Source organism: Hyphopichia burtonii, assembly GCF_001661395.1.
Source record: "Hyphopichia burtonii NRRL Y-1933 unplaced genomic scaffold HYPBUscaffold_4, whole genome shotgun sequence".
Classification (NCBI taxonomy): Eukaryota; Fungi; Ascomycota; class Pichiomycetes; order Serinales; family Debaryomycetaceae; genus Hyphopichia; species Hyphopichia burtonii.
The window spans coordinates 234609-253113 of record NW_017963731.1 but is presented as its reverse complement, the minus strand read 5'-3'; the positions used below and the strand labels follow the sequence as shown (position 1 = coordinate 253113).

The 18505-nt window shown below is 37.0% G+C and overlaps 13 protein-coding genes and 1 non-coding gene across 14 annotated transcripts; 6 read left to right on the top strand and 8 right to left on the bottom strand.

The window, feature by feature from the left end:
- Positions 1–47: 47 nt before the first annotated feature.
- JIP5 (Jip5p) lies at positions 48–1910 on the bottom strand. Its single transcript, XM_020221265.1, has one exon. It carries the CDS (start codon positions 1870–1872, stop codon positions 118–120), a length of 1755 nt encoding a protein of 584 aa, XP_020075973.1. The 5' UTR covers positions 1873–1910; the 3' UTR covers positions 48–117.
- A 1183-nt stretch (positions 1911–3093) lies between these two features.
- Positions 3094–3164, top strand: HYPBUDRAFT_t116. Its single transcript has one exon. It is a non-coding gene; the product is annotated as a tRNA-Gln (tRNA).
- Positions 3165–3282: 118 nt separating this feature from the next.
- HYPBUDRAFT_152911 (uncharacterized protein) lies at positions 3283–4414 on the bottom strand. The gene has a single exon (XM_020221264.1). The coding sequence runs from the start codon at positions 4189–4191 to the stop codon at positions 3487–3489; it is 705 nt and encodes a 234-aa protein (XP_020075972.1). The 5' UTR covers positions 4192–4414; the 3' UTR covers positions 3283–3486.
- Positions 4415–5130: 716 nt separating this feature from the next.
- CCW14 (Ccw14p) lies at positions 5131–5760 on the top strand (the record flags this gene model as incomplete). The annotated part of the gene is made up of 1 exon (XM_020222262.1): positions 5131–5760. The coding sequence occupies one exon, from the start codon at positions 5131–5133 to the stop codon at positions 5758–5760; it is 630 nt and encodes a 209-aa protein (XP_020075971.1).
- A 19-nt stretch (positions 5761–5779) lies between these two features.
- Positions 5780–7476, bottom strand: HYPBUDRAFT_157032 (mitochondrial 54S ribosomal protein bL19m; the record flags this gene model as incomplete). The annotated part of the gene is made up of 3 exons (XM_020222261.1): positions 5780–5791; positions 6973–7400; positions 7461–7476. 3 exons carry the CDS (start codon positions 7474–7476, stop codon positions 5780–5782), a joined length of 456 nt encoding a protein of 151 aa, XP_020075970.1.
- A 149-nt stretch (positions 7477–7625) lies between these two features.
- On the bottom strand, positions 7626–8660 carry BUD23 (18S rRNA (guanine1575-N7)-methyltransferase). The gene has a single exon (XM_020221263.1). The coding sequence runs from the start codon at positions 8637–8639 to the stop codon at positions 7830–7832; it is 810 nt and encodes a 269-aa protein (XP_020075969.1). The 5' UTR covers positions 8640–8660; the 3' UTR covers positions 7626–7829.
- A 248-nt stretch (positions 8661–8908) lies between these two features.
- Positions 8909–10756, bottom strand: ARE2 (sterol acyltransferase; the record flags this gene model as incomplete). The annotated part of the gene is made up of 1 exon (XM_020222260.1): positions 8909–10756. One exon carries the CDS (start codon positions 10754–10756, stop codon positions 8909–8911), a length of 1848 nt encoding a protein of 615 aa, XP_020075968.1.
- A 439-nt stretch (positions 10757–11195) lies between these two features.
- HYPBUDRAFT_109451 (putative metalloprotease) lies at positions 11196–11888 on the bottom strand (the record flags this gene model as incomplete). Its single annotated transcript, XM_020218704.1, has 1 exon — positions 11196–11888. One exon carries the CDS (start codon positions 11886–11888, stop codon positions 11196–11198), a length of 693 nt encoding a protein of 230 aa, XP_020075967.1.
- A 156-nt stretch (positions 11889–12044) lies between these two features.
- Positions 12045–12854, top strand: HYPBUDRAFT_152908 (uncharacterized protein). The gene has a single exon (XM_020221262.1). It carries the CDS (start codon positions 12064–12066, stop codon positions 12721–12723), a length of 660 nt encoding a protein of 219 aa, XP_020075966.1. The 5' UTR covers positions 12045–12063; the 3' UTR covers positions 12724–12854.
- Positions 12855–12924: 70 nt separating this feature from the next.
- On the top strand, positions 12925–14109 carry HYPBUDRAFT_110147 (uncharacterized protein; the record flags this gene model as incomplete). The annotated part of the gene is made up of 1 exon (XM_020218750.1): positions 12925–14109. One exon carries the CDS (start codon positions 12925–12927, stop codon positions 14107–14109), a length of 1185 nt encoding a protein of 394 aa, XP_020075965.1.
- Positions 14110–14184: 75 nt separating this feature from the next.
- Positions 14185–15348, bottom strand: HYPBUDRAFT_148676 (uncharacterized protein; the record flags this gene model as incomplete). The annotated part of the gene is made up of 1 exon (XM_020220146.1): positions 14185–15348. One exon carries the CDS (start codon positions 15346–15348, stop codon positions 14185–14187), a length of 1164 nt encoding a protein of 387 aa, XP_020075964.1.
- Positions 15349–15441: 93 nt separating this feature from the next.
- HYPBUDRAFT_152907 (mitochondrial 54S ribosomal protein MRPL50) lies at positions 15442–16229 on the bottom strand. Its single transcript, XM_020221261.1, has one exon. The coding sequence runs from the start codon at positions 16202–16204 to the stop codon at positions 15479–15481; it is 726 nt and encodes a 241-aa protein (XP_020075963.1). The 5' UTR covers positions 16205–16229; the 3' UTR covers positions 15442–15478.
- A 54-nt stretch (positions 16230–16283) lies between these two features.
- HYPBUDRAFT_152906 (uncharacterized protein) lies at positions 16284–17576 on the top strand. Its single transcript, XM_020221260.1, has one exon. It carries the CDS (start codon positions 16421–16423, stop codon positions 17435–17437), a length of 1017 nt encoding a protein of 338 aa, XP_020075962.1. The 5' UTR covers positions 16284–16420; the 3' UTR covers positions 17438–17576.
- A 26-nt stretch (positions 17577–17602) lies between these two features.
- Positions 17603–18349, top strand: HYPBUDRAFT_109667 (U2 snRNP complex subunit; the record flags this gene model as incomplete). Its single annotated transcript, XM_020218717.1, has 1 exon — positions 17603–18349. The coding sequence occupies one exon, from the start codon at positions 17603–17605 to the stop codon at positions 18347–18349; it is 747 nt and encodes a 248-aa protein (XP_020075961.1).
- Positions 18350–18505: the final 156 nt, after the last annotated feature.

Here is an 18505-nt window from a genome sequence, read left to right as displayed (position 1 = left end):
AAAATGTCTTCAATGGACTTAGTCTCAACTGACTACATTTTTTGTCTGGCGACTTTTGTTCTCTACACACTTTTTATTTACCGCAAAATCGTACTCTATATTTGTTGCAAAATATATTTATAAACCTTCAAAACGACGAATACCTTGTTCGTGTTGTTGGGCATTTCTGAGTTGTTTGGCTGATAGCTGCTTGATTTTTTGTTTCTTCTTTTTTGGTTCTGGTTCAGCCGATTCTTCTTCCTTTGGTTGACTTTCTGCTGTCAATTTGTTGATATCAATAACCTTTTTCTTTGATGGGTTTAATTTAGATGGATCAAAACGTTTCTTTCTGACAATGTCGAGTGGTTTTTGTTCTTGTTCTTCTTCATCTTGTTCGTCATCTTGATCGTCATCTTGATCGTCATCTTGATCGTCATCTTGATCTTCGTGCTTTGTATCATCCTGTTGCTCTTCTTCGGCATCGTCTCCAGAGTCGGAAAAATCAGAAGGACCCAAGGATTCCGGTTCACTTCCACTGTTCGAACCCTCATCGGAGCTTATATCTTCCCATTGGTCTTTTGAATCGGAATCGTCTTGTTGAGATCCAATAATCTCGTCGCCACTATCGCTGTCACTATCTTCATCACTGTCTTCTTCGCTATCGCCGTTGAGATCCTCATAATCTTGGCCAGACCATATTTTCAATCCATCCATACCTGCACTGATCAATCTGTAATCATAATCAATATCCAATAAACCAACTTCATCAACAGCACCATACTTACCAGAAGTAGATGAATGAACTCTTGTTTCAACAACTTTACCTCTTTTATAATTGACTCTATGTAATAAACCTTCACTATCTCCACACCAAACAGAATCAATCATATCACCATCGTCACAGTTCATAGTAGGTATAATAGCATCAATTGATGCATTTTTGTTGACTTTAATACGAGACAACTGATCTCTGAAACTATTCTTGGAGTTTTTCCAAATTGTGACTATACCCTCCCCGTGTGACACCAAAACAGTATCATTTTGATTCTGATTGATTTGGTCAGTTGCATAACACATGGAAAGAAGTTCGTCTTCTTGATCATCGGATTGTGTTATAATACCTTTACGAATATCCAAGTGCGACAATGTGGTAGAGCCTAAGGTTAAGTAATGGTAAGCAGAAACAGCAGGCATTGGTAATATATCATTAATGGAATCTTCATGAGCGCTCAGAACTTTAAACTTAAGCTGATTTGAAGAGAGATTTTTACTATCATAGACCAAGACATGGCCATTTTCAGTACCAGTCAATAAAAATGGATGAGTTGCTGAGTGGGATAACTTAGTGGTAGCATCTTTTGGGTTTGGGTAATGATCAGAAGTGCTGATTTTGGATATAACCTTCCCGGTCTCAGTGTTGGCCTTTTTGATTATATGATCTGTTCCTACCGAATATAAATTTTCCCCTACAGATCCTTCCAAGCAGTCAAATATGACAGAACGACATGACCCTTTATGTCTTTTGGTTTTCCAATTGGTAGATAAATTCGAACCTTGTGGAATTTCAGTATTATTCTGAATAATCTCCCACCATTTCTTCTTCAGTTGAGAAACTGATCTATTGATACTACTCACTTTACCTTTTTGAAATGCTTCTTTTTCAAGAAGTTCAAACTCTTCCCTCTTTGCGGTTTGAGTCTCTTCCAATTTATCAGCATCGTATGTATTACAATAAAGATGACCAGTGGCTAAACCAGATAAGAATATAGGTTTAGTGGGATGAGCAGCAAGAGAAAATAATGGGTCCTGATAGTTTATTTCAATGATTGGTGAAATGGCAGACTCTAACTCTGAAGAGCTATTGCTCTTGGACTTTGACTTTTTCTTTCCCATGAGTTCGGTTGAGTAAATAATGATTAATAGAAGAAACGGTGTGTTTTAATGGTTGCAGATTGAGATGAGCTTCGCTTTTTTTTTTTTTTGATTTTTTTTTTTTTTTTCACTTCAGTCGCTTTTTCTCTTTTGGCAGCCTATGGTTCAGAAACCACTGTCTTTTCAGGGAGTCATAAACAGGACCACTGTCTGTTCAGGACGTGATTATCGAAAGTACGGTCTACTTTTCCAGTTCCATATAGTCAAACAGGTACTGTGAAAAAGTATATCTCCTCTAGAGTAGATAAACTAGAAAGAATAAAAAAATATGGCTAACAAAGGTATTCTCCTCTAAGTTTGATTTATAGTCATTCTGCTTCTTGAGTAGAGGACTGTTGATCGAGAGGAGCTGGCTGAATCGAAAAGTAATTTATTAGCTTCGATCTTTCGAAAAATCATTAGTTGTGTTGATTTTACATTACCTTGTATCATTGAGCAGGTCCTTCTCCGTCTGTCGAAGAGTTTCCAGCTCCAACCAGCAGAGCAATGGTGAGATTGTCTCCCAATCTAAAAAGTTTACTTACAAGCTGTCAGACCTTGAAGGTCTGCAGATGATGTACTGGCCTATCTATATTGATAGGTACAATACATCATCAAATGAAGACATAAATTATATTTAAAGTTTGTGTCAATCCATAAATGAGGCATTCTGATAATGTGCATATATAAATAAATAGGCATTTCCATGTTAAATGGAAAAATCTTCTACTCGACGTGGGCCGTGGACCAAAGTGATGCTTCTAATTGGTTGAAGCATGGTCGTCGACCAATGGANAGTATCGAATTAATCCACTGTGCTACCAAGTATTAGTATGTATTTGACTAATGCTACTTATGCGTGTGTTATGGTCAACCGTACTAGAACTATGTATCTAATACNAATGGATACTGGTGGTTGATTATGGGCTCGATCAACCCACATAACCCGATATATACATAAAAATAACAAAAAGAAAAATGTTCTTTTAATTGTGTGATACTCGAATCTTTTTTTCTGCATAAAGATAATCCAAGATCCGTTTTCAGTTTTCACACTCTTCTCACTCTTAACCATTACATTTCAAAGGGTTTTCGTGAGTTTTTCTTGCAATTTGATTTTTTCTTTTCTCTGAAACACAATCTTTGATAGGCATCTATTTCTTGTTAACGAAGCGGAATATTGGTTTTATGGCCTAGTCGAACGGTCTTATGGTGTAGTGGTATCACATCAGATTCTGATTCTGACAACCTGGGTTCGATCCCCAGTAAGACCTTATTTTTTTTTTCTTATCGTCTTTATCACATCCATGATATACTCCGGTGCATAAACATACGTGGTTTCTACAACGATACTGTATTATCAAATGTATTTGTATATAAATAAATTATTCAATGCATGTGGATCAATGCGTTCATAATTTGTAATGGTACACTGGGTGTAATCATATCCCATTTCAATTTTCAATGTCTTGATTATTCTAATCATTTTTCATTCGTGTTCATAAAGACGTGTGACTTTCATAAGTCATTAAATGCTTTATATATTCATGTCATCGTATTTGCGTTAAAAAAGAGAAGAGGGCGGTTATGGATGGCTTAACTATTAGCCTTGACTTTAAAGTCATCGGCATCGGCTTCCGTTTCATCCATAATCTGCTGAACTGATTTATCATTAGATGACTTGAACGAAGCATCTTTAACTGGCTGTTCACTTATCTTATTAGAAGGGGAATCTTTCTTGTAAGGAGCTTGATTTTCAATCGGCTCTTTCACCTCTGGTTCATCACCTTTGTTTGCCCTATAAGATTTTGGTTTGGCCTTACCGTTAGCATCCACTTGACCCTTACCATTACCGACAACAGAATCAGCATCGTTACCAACCACAGGGGCTTCGTTGGCAATACCTCCCTTAGGTGCCTCAACAACTCCGTGTCCAATGTCTCCTTTGGAACCCTGAGCCAAATTACCTGCCAACCCAGCTTTTTCAGTTTCTCTATCAGCATTTTTAATTGAATCAACCATATGGTCAATATTAGTATTATCATTTGGCACTTTTGCTGCCTGCTGACTATTTGAATGAACAAGCTCGTAAACCGGATCAGGTCCTGGTTTTAATTCTTGTGACACTAAATACATACAAGACCCAAAGAGAAACAATATCATCATATACCCAAGTAATTTCCTCTTACTAGTAGTGAAAAAAGTATTGGGCATTTTATCATAAGGCGAGTGTTTCTTTGACAGAACCGGCTTCATATAATAAGGCCTTGGAAGACCATTGTTATTATAACTTCCTTGCATGCTTATGAATATTTGATGGAGATAAAGGATTATAAATTCAGCAAAACAAATAAAAAAACTTAAAAAGTACTTATCCCAAGCTTCTTTGACCAATACACTCAGTTGAATAGCACAACTACCACACTCGTCCAACTCTTTAATAAGCTGTTGTTAGTATAACTAGTTATTGTCTAAAGTCGATTGTTGTCGGAAATTGGTTGTTTTTTTCTACGTTGATTTTTTTTCGCTTTTCTCACCTGCCTCTGTTTTTTTTTTCCCTTTCTTCCTTTTTCCGGTTTGAATTTTCAATTTTTCAACAGTTTCACCGTTTGTTAAGATAACCGAGTCGCTTCTGTAGATTTGGTGTAATGTATTTAGCAAGTCTCAGTTCACGGTGTTGCTGGCACAGGTGTTTGTAGGTGATTTTTGTTTTCTCCATGCGCAAATGGCACATTTGAATGGTTTTTACATCAAAGCGAAGGAGCAAACGATGCTATTCACGTGAACTAGGTGTTTTGTATTGAGACAAGGCTGACCCAGCGCTAACCAGGGCTTGGTCAAGTGTTTGTTACGTTGGCGATCATCAGCACGTTGAAGCTCAGCTATGCGTAGAATACAGAGGGCAAGATGCTGGCCAATCTTGGCCAATCTTCCCAGATGAACCTTCCCAGATGAACCTTCCCAGATGAACCTTCATCGAGAACTACAGCTGCACCCAAGTGGTACGATTCAAGCTGTCATCTTGGCGGTTTTTTGCAGACTTTCCACTGAAATTTGGCAGCTTTTGAGATTTTTTCACAGAAAGTTGCAACCACAAAATTTTAGTTTGCAAAATTGCAAAAAGCAAAAGTATTTAAGTCAGTGATTGGAGTATTCTTCGGCTACAAAGAGCTATTTGGGTTTCTCTACGTGGCTATTATCGAGCATACTATTCACTAGACTACTTACTTGATCGATACTATGTTTGCAGGAAACTTCTTGGTCACTTTGGCAGTGGTTTTATCAGCAAATACGGTTGTTGCCACTCCTCCAGCATGTTTTTTAAGTTGCGTTAGTGAGATTTCTCGGACCTGTGCCAACAATCATCATGATTTGACTTGCATCTGTGCTAAAAAGGATCTGCTTGTTGGTTGTTTGGTGGATATTTGTCCTTACGGAACTTTTGAAAGTGCCAGAGACCATTTTTGGGGAACTTGCTTGGAGCATAACCAGCCCGGCCCCATTCCTCATCCCTACACCCCAGCTCCTAGACCAAGTGAGCCCACCGATTGTGATGAACCAACTGACGAACCAACTGACGAACCAACTGACGAACCAACTGACGAACCAACTGATTGTGACGAACCAACTGATGAGCCAGAAACAGACTGTGAGTCAGATAAGGAAATCGACCTGGACTGCGAATGGGAAGAAGAAGAATCAACTGATGCAGATGGGAATGTCATCACCATTAGAAAACCAGTCAACGTCTCCAAAAAACACAGGAAGTCGCCACAGGATAACCCAGTCCGTAGGAAAGTGGTGATCAAAAGACCCATTGCTAACAAAAACGTTAAAAAAATCACCAAAAAAGTTATTAGCCAATATTAAGTATATTCAATAAACACCATTACCTATTTTTCTGTACTACCAAATACAACCTTGTGGGTCTTTTTGTCCACCAGGATATTCGAAACACTTTCTCGTGGAACACTAACCAACCCCAATTCTCTCTTGTGCTGCTCGACTCCATTCAATTTGTCAATAGACGTTTCCCAAGTATTCGATAATAGAATATTTCCAAATGGATCAATAACCGTCATAACCCCATCCAATTGTCTCTGGTCTTTGAGGTTTATCCTGAGCGAGCACCCAATAAGCTTTTCCGGTTTAAGATCCAGCATCTTGCTCCGTTTGCCACTGTATTTATCCTGTTAATACCTACTTGTTAGACCTTTCAAGTGAAAAATTCATTCTTTTAGCGTGGAAAATTACCCGGATGTCAAATTAATCAAAAAAAATTTTTCCTTCTCAGTATAAATTGACCAGCAAAATGATACTTTTCAACTTTTTCTTCTTTTTCCTTAACATCAATCGCATGTCCGCCCTTTATAAAAAGTCAGTTTGATTCTCTACGGTATTCAGGCTGATGAAGGTTTACAAGTGGTCAGAAGCGTATAGTAATCATTAACTTGAAGCACGTTACTGGGCACCCGGTGTTGACATACTCAATGGAACATTGGGAATCAGTTGTGGCTAAATCTATTTGAAACTGTAAAAGTGTAAAGCGTTTATTCGAAGTTAGAGTAGAAATAACTGAATTGAACGGAGTTGTGTTTTTTTTTTCCTTCAACCAGTGCTTGTTTATTGATTATGGATTCGAAACAGCAACAAAAAGAGCTAACTCAGATCTTTGAGGAGTATAAAACGTTCTTTCCTGAATGCCGGCTTTGCTTAACGGGTGGTGGGCCAGTTGGTGGGATTTTGAATGAGTCTGCTGACTATTATGCTAGAGCATTTTCAAGAAAGCTGAACCATAAAGACATTAACCATATTCATATAAAGACCAACGAAAACGATATAATCAAAGTCTCGGTCGATCTAGCTGGTTGGTACGTTATATCCAAGGAGAAGCATTACGAAACGTTTGAATCTTTGATGATGAATGTATCTGCATCATTTCAATCAAAATTTGGTAGTGAGTTAAACTCAAAGTTAATGGATTTGCTTAATCAATGATATATTGAACATGTTTATATAAAAGTAGATAGATAATATATACAAGATTGGAAATTACGATATTTATGCCTGTTGAGATGCTACCTTATTCTTTTCTCTTAAGAAAAATTCAAGATCTCCAACATCATGTTTGGTTCTTCTAATATAGTATTGTTTGTTTCTCGGAAGGTAATTAGATGGTTTATGGAGAACTTCGATGTTTCTAATGTTTGGATTGTACAATGGAACTCTGACTTCGTAACCTAATTTACCAAATTTATTTCTGATTAATATATTGGTACCAACGTTATTAACTGATCTTTTGATGGCCAAAATACGTCCAACAGTACTGGTTCTATCCATATAAGTGACCTTGATGATGTCCCCGGAACGAAGTCCATTTTTAGAGTCAACTAAAGCTCTTCTTTTCCCAGTAGGATCGTATTTATCGAGTAATTGTTTTTGTAAGTAGGTCAAGACATTTTCCCCGTTTCTTTTTGGTGGTAATGGTTCATAAACGGTTGGTTTTGCTCCTTTCAATGTGGTGAAGGCCCTGGAAAAGGACACGCTTGGAACAGAAGCTATTCTTCTACTTATTAAACTGAACATCCTGGCAACCAAGTTGAAATAGTTGATATTCGCTGAAGTAGAGATTTTTCACTGTTCTCTTTTTTTTTTTCAGTGCTAAAAAAAAATTTGATTCATTGATAACTTGCGCACGACCACAGTTAACTGTTAATAAAGGTATTTATTGATTAATGATAGTCTAGTATACAATATAAATGATTAATAAGCAAGAGAGGTTGATAAGAACTCTTCAAGATTTGAACTGGCTAAGTCTGAGCGAAAACAAGTTCAGGAGAAGGTCCTTTTAAGATGCAAAAAAGTAATGTACAATGAATTCCCATAAACAGATATTAGAGACAACCCATATAGACAAGAAAAGAGTAAGATAAGAGTATCTAAAAACGAGGACGTCTCTTTCTGGCAGTGAACTTGGAGTCATGGGCAACGGTTCTACCTCTTTTTCTCATAATATCCTTCTTTCTATTGATGAACTCTTTCTTAGACTCTAACTTCTTCATTAATTTTTTATTCATCTTCTTTTTAACTTCTGGAGCATCCATTTGTGCCCCTGACAAATTGATAGTTCTTTCAGATTGACCGGCAGTTAAAACCAAATAGAATTTCTTGTGTCTTTTAGATTCTGGATCATCGATGATTAAACCACCACCAAAACCGGCCACTTTAGCAGCATCCAAAATAGATTCGGTTTGTGCATCATTCATAGGATAGAATTGAGCTACAAACTTCCCACCTCTTTTCAATGATGCATATAAAGTATTGAAAAATGTTAATAATCTCTTTTTTGGATCAACGTTAGAAGAATCAGCATTACATAACCATTGGATTGCAGAAATAGATATAGCAGCATCAAAAGTACCAGCTCTGAATGGAACACCATTACCTAAATCGCTTAAAAACAAGTCCCCTTCAACTTCTCTATCTAACCCAGTTGCTAACATATTAGGCGAAATATCCATTCCTACCCAATTATATCCTTCTTCTGTGAGAATTTCTCCTGATAATCCAGAACCACATCCCAAATCTAATATGAAATGGGGGGTGTCACTTTCTAAATTTAACAATTCTAAGGCTCTCAAGGTCATTTTAGCTTGGATGTGTTGTACACGGGTCGATGAGGTATACTTAAACGATTCGGTATCGTTATAGAACACCTCTGGGGGTGCAAGCTGTTCTGGTCTTGACATTTCTTGAGTACTTAAACTTTCGTAAAGGGTATCAAGCTTTCGTAAAGGGTATCAAGCTTTCGTAAAGGGTATGGAGCCTTCTTAAAGGTGTTAAATCAATGGTTTTTTTTTTTTTACAAAAAAAAAAATGGGCCGGAGATGAGTTGCACGTGACATTCAAACCGGAACTTCTTCTACAATTCATTTTGGCTGTGAAAAGTAACGTTAACCAGATATATTAGATAAATAAGTATAAACATATATAGGAAGAAGAGCCACGACGACACGGATTAGAAAATCAAATACAAGGTACACAACATACTAGGGCCACTAATGAAGCCGAACCAGCAGATTACGTTTCCTAAGACTTTTTTATCTTTCAAGTACTTGGTTCTACTTATCATAACCAAAGGAATTTGGGACATTTGTAATACTAAAAGGTAACCTCTTAATTTTCCAAAGATTACAAACATAACCAATTCGTGAACCAAACTCGATAAGATAAAAGTGAACATTGTAGCTGATAATTTGTTCATTGAAAATGCACTGATTGAAGAATGATAAACATGTCTAAGCAAAAACTTATGAACTGGTCTATTCCAAATTCTTGCATATTCCGACCAGTCGGTACAGGACCACCAAGGCCCATAGAAGTCACGGTCGGCGAACCTGCTTAGTTCTGCAATTGAATTCAAGATTGCATCCCAAATTAAAAAGAAAGTCAATAAGTAAATTAATAAGAATGGAGGAATCATATCTAATAAAATAAAAAGATAAGCCTTTATTTTCCCATCAAGAGGTAAAGTACGGGCATTTAAAGCTTTTATAACCAAAGGATATAAAGAATTTTGAGCAACCAAGATCATAAGGAAGATAATACCAAAAGTACCCACGATTTTCTCAAATAAATAGCGGCGTCTAATCCTAGGAGTTCTCGGAAAATTAAGAGTGTAAACAACGGTAGGAAACATGGTATATTCAAAATAATTGAATAAGTTAATATTTCCAGGAAATTTCACAATGGATTTTTTTTGTAAATCTTCAATATTTTCATCGATATCTTTAGGATCAACCGTTACATCAGTTGATAAACTAGTTGCCAGAGATTGATATTCCAATTCAAATTTGCAAAAAGTAATACTATCGATTAAAATTTTTCTGGCATGATCTTTATCCATACCTTGGGGAACTATAGATTTTCCTGAATCGATTTTTTTCAAGAGCCTTTCTGATTCTTTCAACTCTTCCAAAACACTCCAGAGATAACCATTGTAAAAGCCATACGAATGCATTTTCATTAGAAAAACAAAATTATGTAAAACCAAGAAAACTTTGGCAATCCAGGGGAACCCCATTACATGATCCGAAGCGAAAACCAACCAAAACAGCAAATGGAAAAAATCATAAATCAATTGAATTGTGGAACCAGTAGAAGCCCAAGATATCCATCCTTTCAAACACATGTACTGAATGAAAAATGATACATAAGTTGTCAAGTACATTGCCAAATCCGTCAATCCAACTTTAAATAAATCTTTTTTCATGATATTAATGATGGGGGAATTGAAAATCCATTCTGAATGTTCAAAATATGAATGGATTAAACTATTAAACATTAAAAAGGCGGTACCCAACCAAAATAAAACATAACATCCAAAGAATTGAGATTTTTTAAAATAAGGTGCATCAAATATAGTTGTGGAATGAATATAAAACTTGATATCACCAAATCTTGACTTGTATTTATCGTCTTCGCCATCTTTTGGTCTTTTATTAAGTCTTGACAAATTGTAATTCTTTAATTCTTTGAATTTTTTGAAAATTTGTTTATGATCAGAATCAGTAGCCGGAATCTCTTCCAGATCCAGTAGAGGTCTAGAGTCTAAATCAGAATCCAGATTCACCACAGTCAATGGTTTGCTGGTCTTATCTCTTTTCCTTAAATTAGTTTCCAAATCCTGAACTAAACTGCTATCCGAAGACTTCACCACTTTTTCTGGAACTTGCTCAGAATCGGTTCCTGTTTCATTCGGAGAATCATTATTATAGTCATCGATTAATCCGAGTGAGTTGCGTCTTCCTTCATTTCGATCAGAAATAATCGATAAATTTTCCAGAGTATTACTCCTTGCAGTCATTAGCACTCAACTATTGTCAAAAACAAGCACACACCAAATCAATTGCGCTACTGGCTTAGTAGACTGATTGGTACTGATCAATAGGATTGTGACTAGGATTGGAAAAAGCTGAATTTCATAACTTTCCCTCTATCTTTATATCGTACTTTTTTTTTTTTTTCTTTTCCCGTCTCTAACGATTGCTTGTCAGCATCGTGTCATAAAACCATCATCTCATTATACGACAATCTCCAAAGTCCTGGCCCAGTGTCTACAAGCAAAGCGGTCTATATGGACATTGAGTTAAACGGGGTCATCTTGAAGACGTTTTGGTCCATGCCAACCGACAGGATTCCGTTCCGTTCCTAAAGCTTTTCTCCGGTCTCAATTCAATTGCGCTTCCAATGGAACCGGACCCAGGAGATTTCAAAAGATATATTTATTATACTATATACAAGGACTAACGGTAAACTCTTTCAAAAGGTCTGGTATCATTAAAGCAAGATTGCCAAACGCTATTGACGACTTTTTCTGCTTCTTCTTTATTTGCACAGTAAGGATTAGCAGTAACCGAAAGCACTGCTCTTCTCTTTATACACAGTTGGAATTTTTCACCAAAGTTAGATAAGCCAGTTTTCTGAATCTCGTTCATCACTCGACACTCTCCACTTAACATGGAGGCTCTAATTTCAGTACAGGCATGGTGTTTTAAATTCTTCAAATTGACGTCAAATTTGATATAGTCATACATATGAACCAATTCATGAGCCAAAGTATCTTCTAAATGCCATTTATCTCTGATTTGATCGGAACAAAGTAATATTCCTTCGGATTCATGAAATCCTCCACTCTTCAAATTGTCCCCACAAGGCTCACATACTATATGTTTAGAGCTAATATCAAACCCAAGCTTCCGGATGTGGTCCATCATAAACCTCACGGTGGGCGAGTACCTTAGCACCCAGTCCCGGTACTCCTCTGCTGCGTTATTCAGAAGCGGTTTCTTGGTGGCTAGCCAATCGTGTTCAAACTGCTTTGCTTCTTGGGCACTCAAACCCAACCCGGTTCGATACTGTAGCGATCTTCTCCACCATTCAAACCCCTGGAGCTTCTCCGGCGGCGACGTGGTCATCTGGTCCTTTTCTCCGCTCATCCTTCTATCTCTTATCTACTTGATATACTCAGAGCTATTACTAAAAGCTACTACTATAACTGTCAATCAATCTTTTTTTTTCATTGATTTCGAAGTGCGCCAACCAAACCCACCATAAAAAAAAAAATTAAGCCAATCTCATCTCTTGATACACCAACCGTTAGATACAACAGCCATGGTGTCTAATATTTGGGTGGCAGCAGCCGATAACCAGGTGGAGATCGTCAAGTCTCATATTGACTCGGGGGCGTTCAGTGCCAATTCCAAAGATCCAAATGGGTACACTCCAATACACGCGGCAGCATCGTACGGTCATATACTGCTATTAAAGTACTTGATTGAAAAGGGAGGAGATATTAATATCCAGGATACCGAAGGAGATACTCCGTTGCATCACGTTGAGGATTTGAAGACCGCCAAGTACATTGTGGAAGAATTGAACGCCAACTATAAAATAAAGAATAACGATAATCAAACCCCGGCTGCTTATATAGAAGAAGAAAATGAATTCCCCGATATAGCCCAATACTTGATCTCTCTTGCTCACGGTCAGCCGGCCGCCAATGCCGCAGCTGAGCAGAACGCCTTCATCGAGTCCTTACCTAGACCAGGGAACATTGACGGACATGAGATCAGATACACTTTGGAAAACGAGACCGAAGAGGATGCTCCTGTGGACGACGAAGAAAGACGTAAGAAGATTGAAGCTATATTGAATAGCGAAAACCCCGAAGAAGCCTTGAGAGATCTTGTTACTTCTGCGGTCAGGGAAGGGTTTGCCAACTACAACCAGCAACAGCAAGACGAACCCTCTCTGAAAAAGAGAAAGGATTAGCTATTACCATAAATGTATTATAGACTTTGTATCTAGTTGTAGGTGTATGGATGTTTTTTTGTTTTTTGAGAATAGAAATTCCCGGTGCCCGCACGACCCCTCCACAATCTCGTAATTTTTCAATTTTTTCCATCCAACGAAGCAAATTTTGAAAAACCAATAACTAAATCATCTTTCAATTCCTAGAGTTTCGTGTTGGAAATGTTTGAAGGTCTTTCGAAATTGTTGGTTGGGTCTTCGACCACGGCTGCTGCCGAAAAGGCTGCTTCCACTGCTTCAAGTGTCGCAGCCAGTGCTACCTCTATCGTTGCTAATATTCCAAAGAAATATACTCAATATACTTTGGAAGAATTGAATGAATTATCGATTTTACAACGTCTTCAATTGCACGATTGGACTTTGGAAATGCTTACTTTTGGGTTCACCATTGTTTTCGTTATTTTATTCAAATTTGGAGACTACTATAATCATAGCATTGTCACCAAATTTTTGAAAGGTGTTGACCAAGTTTTCACTGGAAATTTTTATCAATTCGGGACTTCTAGTAATGAATTGTATATTAAGGATAGTGCCGAAAACTACTCTTCTTATGCCACCGGTAGAGCAAATATTGATAAAGTTAATATTACTTTCAAATTGAAACCAAGACATAATATTTTTGTTTTCTGTTTAGAAACAATCATGAGTTATTTCACTGAATCAGTTCTTGCTCCAACTGACAGAGTTGATATTGAGATCTTCCCTTCTGGTAATGCGTCTTACGATAACTTTATCCAAGCAGTTGTTTCTAAAATCGGTATGAATGATTACAGAAAATTCAATTACTTCTTATCATTAACCAAGACTTCTGATTCTCCTTTAATCCCAGAATCTTTTGTCGTTATGACTGAAGTTAATGAAATTCAAGAAAAAGTAATCACTCCTGATTTAAGAGATTCTTTAACTTTAGATGCTGCAAACTATTTGAGATTTATCTCATTTACTGATCAACCATCCGATAGACCAGAATCTTTACGTGATTTATTACCAAAACGTAGAATCATCATCTCAACTCACTTGGTTACTGGCGAATCTCAATTACAACAATTATCCAAAGTTTTACAATCTATCTTCGATACTGTTGATAAATTATCTGCAAGAGAAATTACTTTCAAAAATGAAACTTTAAGAAAAATTGTTAAAACTAGAGAAGTTGAAGTTAATAAGATTCAAAAATTAATCGATGCTGCTAAAGAAGAAGAATTGGCTGAAGAAAAAGCTAAATTAAAACAACAAGAAAAAGATAAATTTAGAAGTTTATCTAGAGATGAACAAATTAAGCTTGAAAAGAAAGCCAATGAAAAGAAACAAAGAAAACTTCAAAAAAAGCAAAGAGTTAAAGTTTAATCTACTGCCTTTTTGCTTTTTTTTTTTTTTTTTTGACTTTTATTACTATATAAATATATAATTACATTCGTTAATTCATAATTTACCTGTTAATTGCCATCCCCTGCCGACAGGAGTATTGAAAACTTCTATTATACCAGCCCCTAAACTATCGGCCAATATCCAATGTAAATCGTAACCGTAAAAAGGCTTTCTGAAATTATTCATCTTGTTAGTACCTTGTGAATTTAGCCCTTCCCATTTATTAAATAAAGACTCTTCTAATATTTGCTTAAATTTAGTCTTGGTCAATAATTTAACTAGCCATGATCTACCCGAGTTGACCAATTTTAAAAAAGTACCACAATTTGGATATGAAATTGAATAGTGATGAGACTCAATTTCATTCAAATGATTAGACGTTAAAGTAACGTAACCTAAACGAACTAGTGACGACAACTCCTTCTTATCTAAAAGCTCATTTTCACCAATGAATAATGAGGTGGGATTGTTCTCAACAAAAGTATGGAACTTCTTCAAACTCGATAACAAAAAGTCATCATCCGAATTTTCAAGTTTGGTGATATCTCGTTTAATCAAATTTAAATAATCTTGAGTTTTGGCTATAACTTCAGCATTTTCAAACCCGTAAGTTGTTTTACCACTCTGCCATTTTTGAGGAGACCGAGATATAATAGGCGAGGCATTGGTTATAATGAACTTTTTCAATTTTCCTTGTCTGATCTTTATTTCAAGACTTCGATCTACAAAAGTTTGACCTTGATGATCATATATTGAATACAACTGGTTCAAAGTAACCAATCCCTCAGATAAAAATGCCTTGCGGTACTTGATTATGTCAGCCTTGGTTTCCATCGATAATCCACTCAACAGGAATAGTAGGTTCTCCTTTGGGTTGGTTTTTTCAACAATTTCATTTGAATGAAATCTCGAGTGCAAGAAAGTCGATTCTGCCCATTGGTTTTCCAAAATCGTATCGATAGCAACTAGAATATCATCATTACTTGAAAGTTGAAAATCTAGCTGCACGTCATAGTTTTCAATAACGAGTTTTTCATCTTCCTTTGTCTTAGTAATATTTGGCGATGGACTTAGCTCATTTTTCTTCAAGTTTTGCTTATAGCGTTCTTGCTGAGTAAGTATTTTCTTCAACTGGGTTTTATGTTTCTTGATAGGAGATATGGGATTCTTTTTATTGACTCTAGAGGTATTTGCAGCACTATAGCGTAGGTTCGACATGGTTGGATAGAACAAGAAGGGTATTAAAGTTGCACCAATTCTTTTTTTTTTTTTTTTTTGCCATATAAATCGCAACTACATACAAAAGTATAGTCAAAAAGAATTATTTACAAAGTATATACAGAAGTTCTTATTTCTTAACAACAAGAGTTGAAGTGAATTTAGTTTTTTCGGCAGGAACATTAATGATCAAGTTGTATGACCCTTCTTGGTCAATAACGGAAATAACGTCTTTATCACCCGATTTTTGAGTCAATTTGATATCAGAGACTGGGATTTTAAGACCAGCCATTTCGTAAATGGCAGTGGTCAAGTATTCTCTAGTGATTGGGACAGGGGCATCTTTCTCGAGAGTAAAGGTATGCACCTTGGGTATGCTTTCTTTCAAATCACTTGACGAATAGGTGCTTTCTGGGACTGCGTCGGTATTGATACTGATGGATGATTCGGTGTTGTTTTTCAAGCTTCTACTGGATCTCATGTTATTAAACAATGCCGATAAGTCACTCAATGACATGGAATCGGCACGATCATTAGTTGGAGCTTCTTTATTTTGAATGGCAGCTTTAACTTGGGATTTAATGGTCTTTGGTGTAGCAGTCTTGGTTTTTTCAACAACTGGTATACGAGGACCTTGGGTCTCGGTTACATAACAAGCCTTATCCCCATGATGCAAATAGTTTCTCATAAAAGATGGACTAACACTAATGATTTCTCCTTTGGTTCCGTAAACTGGATGATCTTTCAATAATTGAACCGGGATTTTGCTGGGAATTCTATGCTTGACTTTTTTGGATGCACTTCTCACAAATGTCCTGGAAACACACATATCTCTTCTAAAGGTTGAACCAAACATACTGCCCAGTGTACTGTGTTCTGCTAGAAATGGGTTTCTTTGAAGAAGCCAATGAAAAAAATGGTGAAAAATTCCAATGAAAAAAAAAAAAAAAAGATTCCGCTTATGTAAGCGCAATACAAAAAATCAAAGAGAAGACCTTTAGAAGAGACCTTTAGAAGAGACCTTTAGAAGAAAAGAGATCTTTAGAAGAGACTTTAAAAAAAAAGAGTAAGAATGTCTGGTATCTGCTCCATATGCCAGGTCAACGAGTCCAAATATACCTGTCCAGCATGTGGAATGAAGAGCTGTTCACTTGAGTGTGTTCGAAGACATAAGAAGCAAAATGAATGTACTGGGACGGTAGACCAAGGTAAATTCATACTGAGGAAAGAGTTGAGTGAAGATTCGATTCATATAAATAGGGACTATAATTTCTTGTTAAATTTCGGAAGAGATATTCAGTTGGGTAAGAGTGATGTGAAGACCAATGCAAAGAATATATTCAAACGTCAGTATAATCCAACAAATAGGAATGTTAAGAGGTTTAAGCAGAATGAGGACGCTGACAGAAGATTGGCTCGAGTTAATAAGGCATACTCCAACTCACCGCAAACAACCATTAAGAGAAATAATACCTTGATTATACAATTACCTATGGGGATGAGCCGATCGGCATCAAATAAATCTGGTTACGATAAGAAGCTGTCGACATTCACCTGGACCATTGAGTGGGTTTTGGTAGACAAACAGGGCAAGGAGTATTCAAATTTCATAAGTTACCGGTTGAAAGAAACCTTACCTGTCAGAGATGCGGTACCGATGAATATTTTGAATAATATCATGAAGGAGAAAGAAGACACGATTGACAAAGATAGCTTATGTTTTTACTTGGACAATGTGGTCAATTTGGCTCAGCCAAACAAATCAATTATCAAGTTAGACCCCTCTGGCTCTTTGGCAGATGCTTTGGCCAATAAAATTGTCTTGGAATACCCCAAGATCTTTATCACTTTGGATAGCGAGACCTGGTCAGAGCATGTGGTTGGTGAAGCAGAGGCATACGGGTTGAAGGAGGATAGCAGTGACAGTGACAGCAGTGACAGTGACAGCAGTGACAGTGACAGCAGTAACAGTGACAGCAGTGACAGTGACAGCGACAGCGAAAGCGGTGACTCTGATTCGGACCAACCAGAAGAGGAATCATCGAAAGAGCCACAGGCGAAAAAGGTCATTTTCGACGACGACAAATAGCATAACGTAGCATCATGTAATCTAATAGCATAGCATAGCATTATAACATCATCACATTATAAGTCTTGTTGCAAACGGTGGGCGCACATCGAAATTTCTCTGAAGAATTTTTAAGTCATCAGAAATCATGGCATTAAACAAGCACAACTACTCTGTGCTGAAGAGATGGCAAGTGTTTTCAGAAAGACTGACGACTCGGAGAAGAATGCCCAGGCTACCCTATACGTTGGGAACCTCGATCCTCAGGTGAACGAGCCGTTGTTGTACGAATTGTTTACCCAATTTGGGCCCATCAAATCAATCAATTTACCAAAAGATCGATTATTGAAAACCCACCAGGGATTTGGTTTTGTTGAATTCAGAACAGGAAAGGATGCAGAGTATACCTTAAATGTATTGAGTGGTATAAGACTATTTGGGAAAATGCTTAATTTAAGAAAAAACGACCAGTCCCGGTCAGGGATAACATCCAACCAAAAAGTTGGTGCTACTACAGGTCCTACAACAACCTCGAGTAACGACATTGGGGCCAAGTTATTTATTAAAAACTTGAACCCATTGATTGATGAAAAATACCTTGAAGATACTTTTTCGAAATTTGGCAATCTCGTAGCACCACCGTTACTAGTCCGGGACGATACTGGGAACTCTAAGAAATATGCTTTCTTGAGCTATGACGACTTTGCCAGCAGTGACGAGGTAATTGCAAAAATGAATAACAGTATCCTAATGAACTCCAAAATATCAATCAGTTATGCGTTTAAAGAAGACTCCAATGGGAATAAAAAGGTTAGACACGGGGATGAGGCTGAACGTCTTTTGGCAGAAAGCGCTAAAGCAAACAGACCAGCCCAGAATACAAAGTCTAATAAAAGGAAAACCAGGATTACTAAACCGAAAAAGAAAATTTAAAGTTTGTCAGATAACGTAGCTGGAAGTAATTTAATGTGGGCAACCCCGAACTACAATCGCTATCATCGTGATCGGCCACCATCTTTGCTACTTCCTGCAAAGTGTCAAGGGTTTCGGGGGCTATTGGCTCATCTAGTTGAAGTATCAAGTTGGTTT

What these genes read in the sequence shown, in the direction of transcription:
- JIP5 (XM_020221265.1), bottom strand. Translation starts at nt 1,872, where the DNA reads ATGGGAAAGAAAAAGTCAAAGTCCAAGAGCAATAGCTCTTCAGAGTTA.
- HYPBUDRAFT_152911 (XM_020221264.1), bottom strand. Translation starts at nt 4,191, where the DNA reads ATGCAAGGAAGTTATAATAACAATGGTCTTCCAAGGCCTTATTATATG.
- BUD23 (XM_020221263.1), bottom strand. Translation starts at nt 8,639, where the DNA reads ATGTCAAGACCAGAACAGCTTGCACCCCCAGAGGTGTTCTATAACGAT.
- HYPBUDRAFT_152908 (XM_020221262.1), top strand. Translation starts at nt 12,064, where the DNA reads ATGGTGTCTAATATTTGGGTGGCAGCAGCCGATAACCAGGTGGAGATC.
- HYPBUDRAFT_152907 (XM_020221261.1), bottom strand. Translation starts at nt 16,204, where the DNA reads ATGTTTGGTTCAACCTTTAGAAGAGATATGTGTGTTTCCAGGACATTT.
- HYPBUDRAFT_152906 (XM_020221260.1), top strand. Translation starts at nt 16,421, where the DNA reads ATGTCTGGTATCTGCTCCATATGCCAGGTCAACGAGTCCAAATATACC.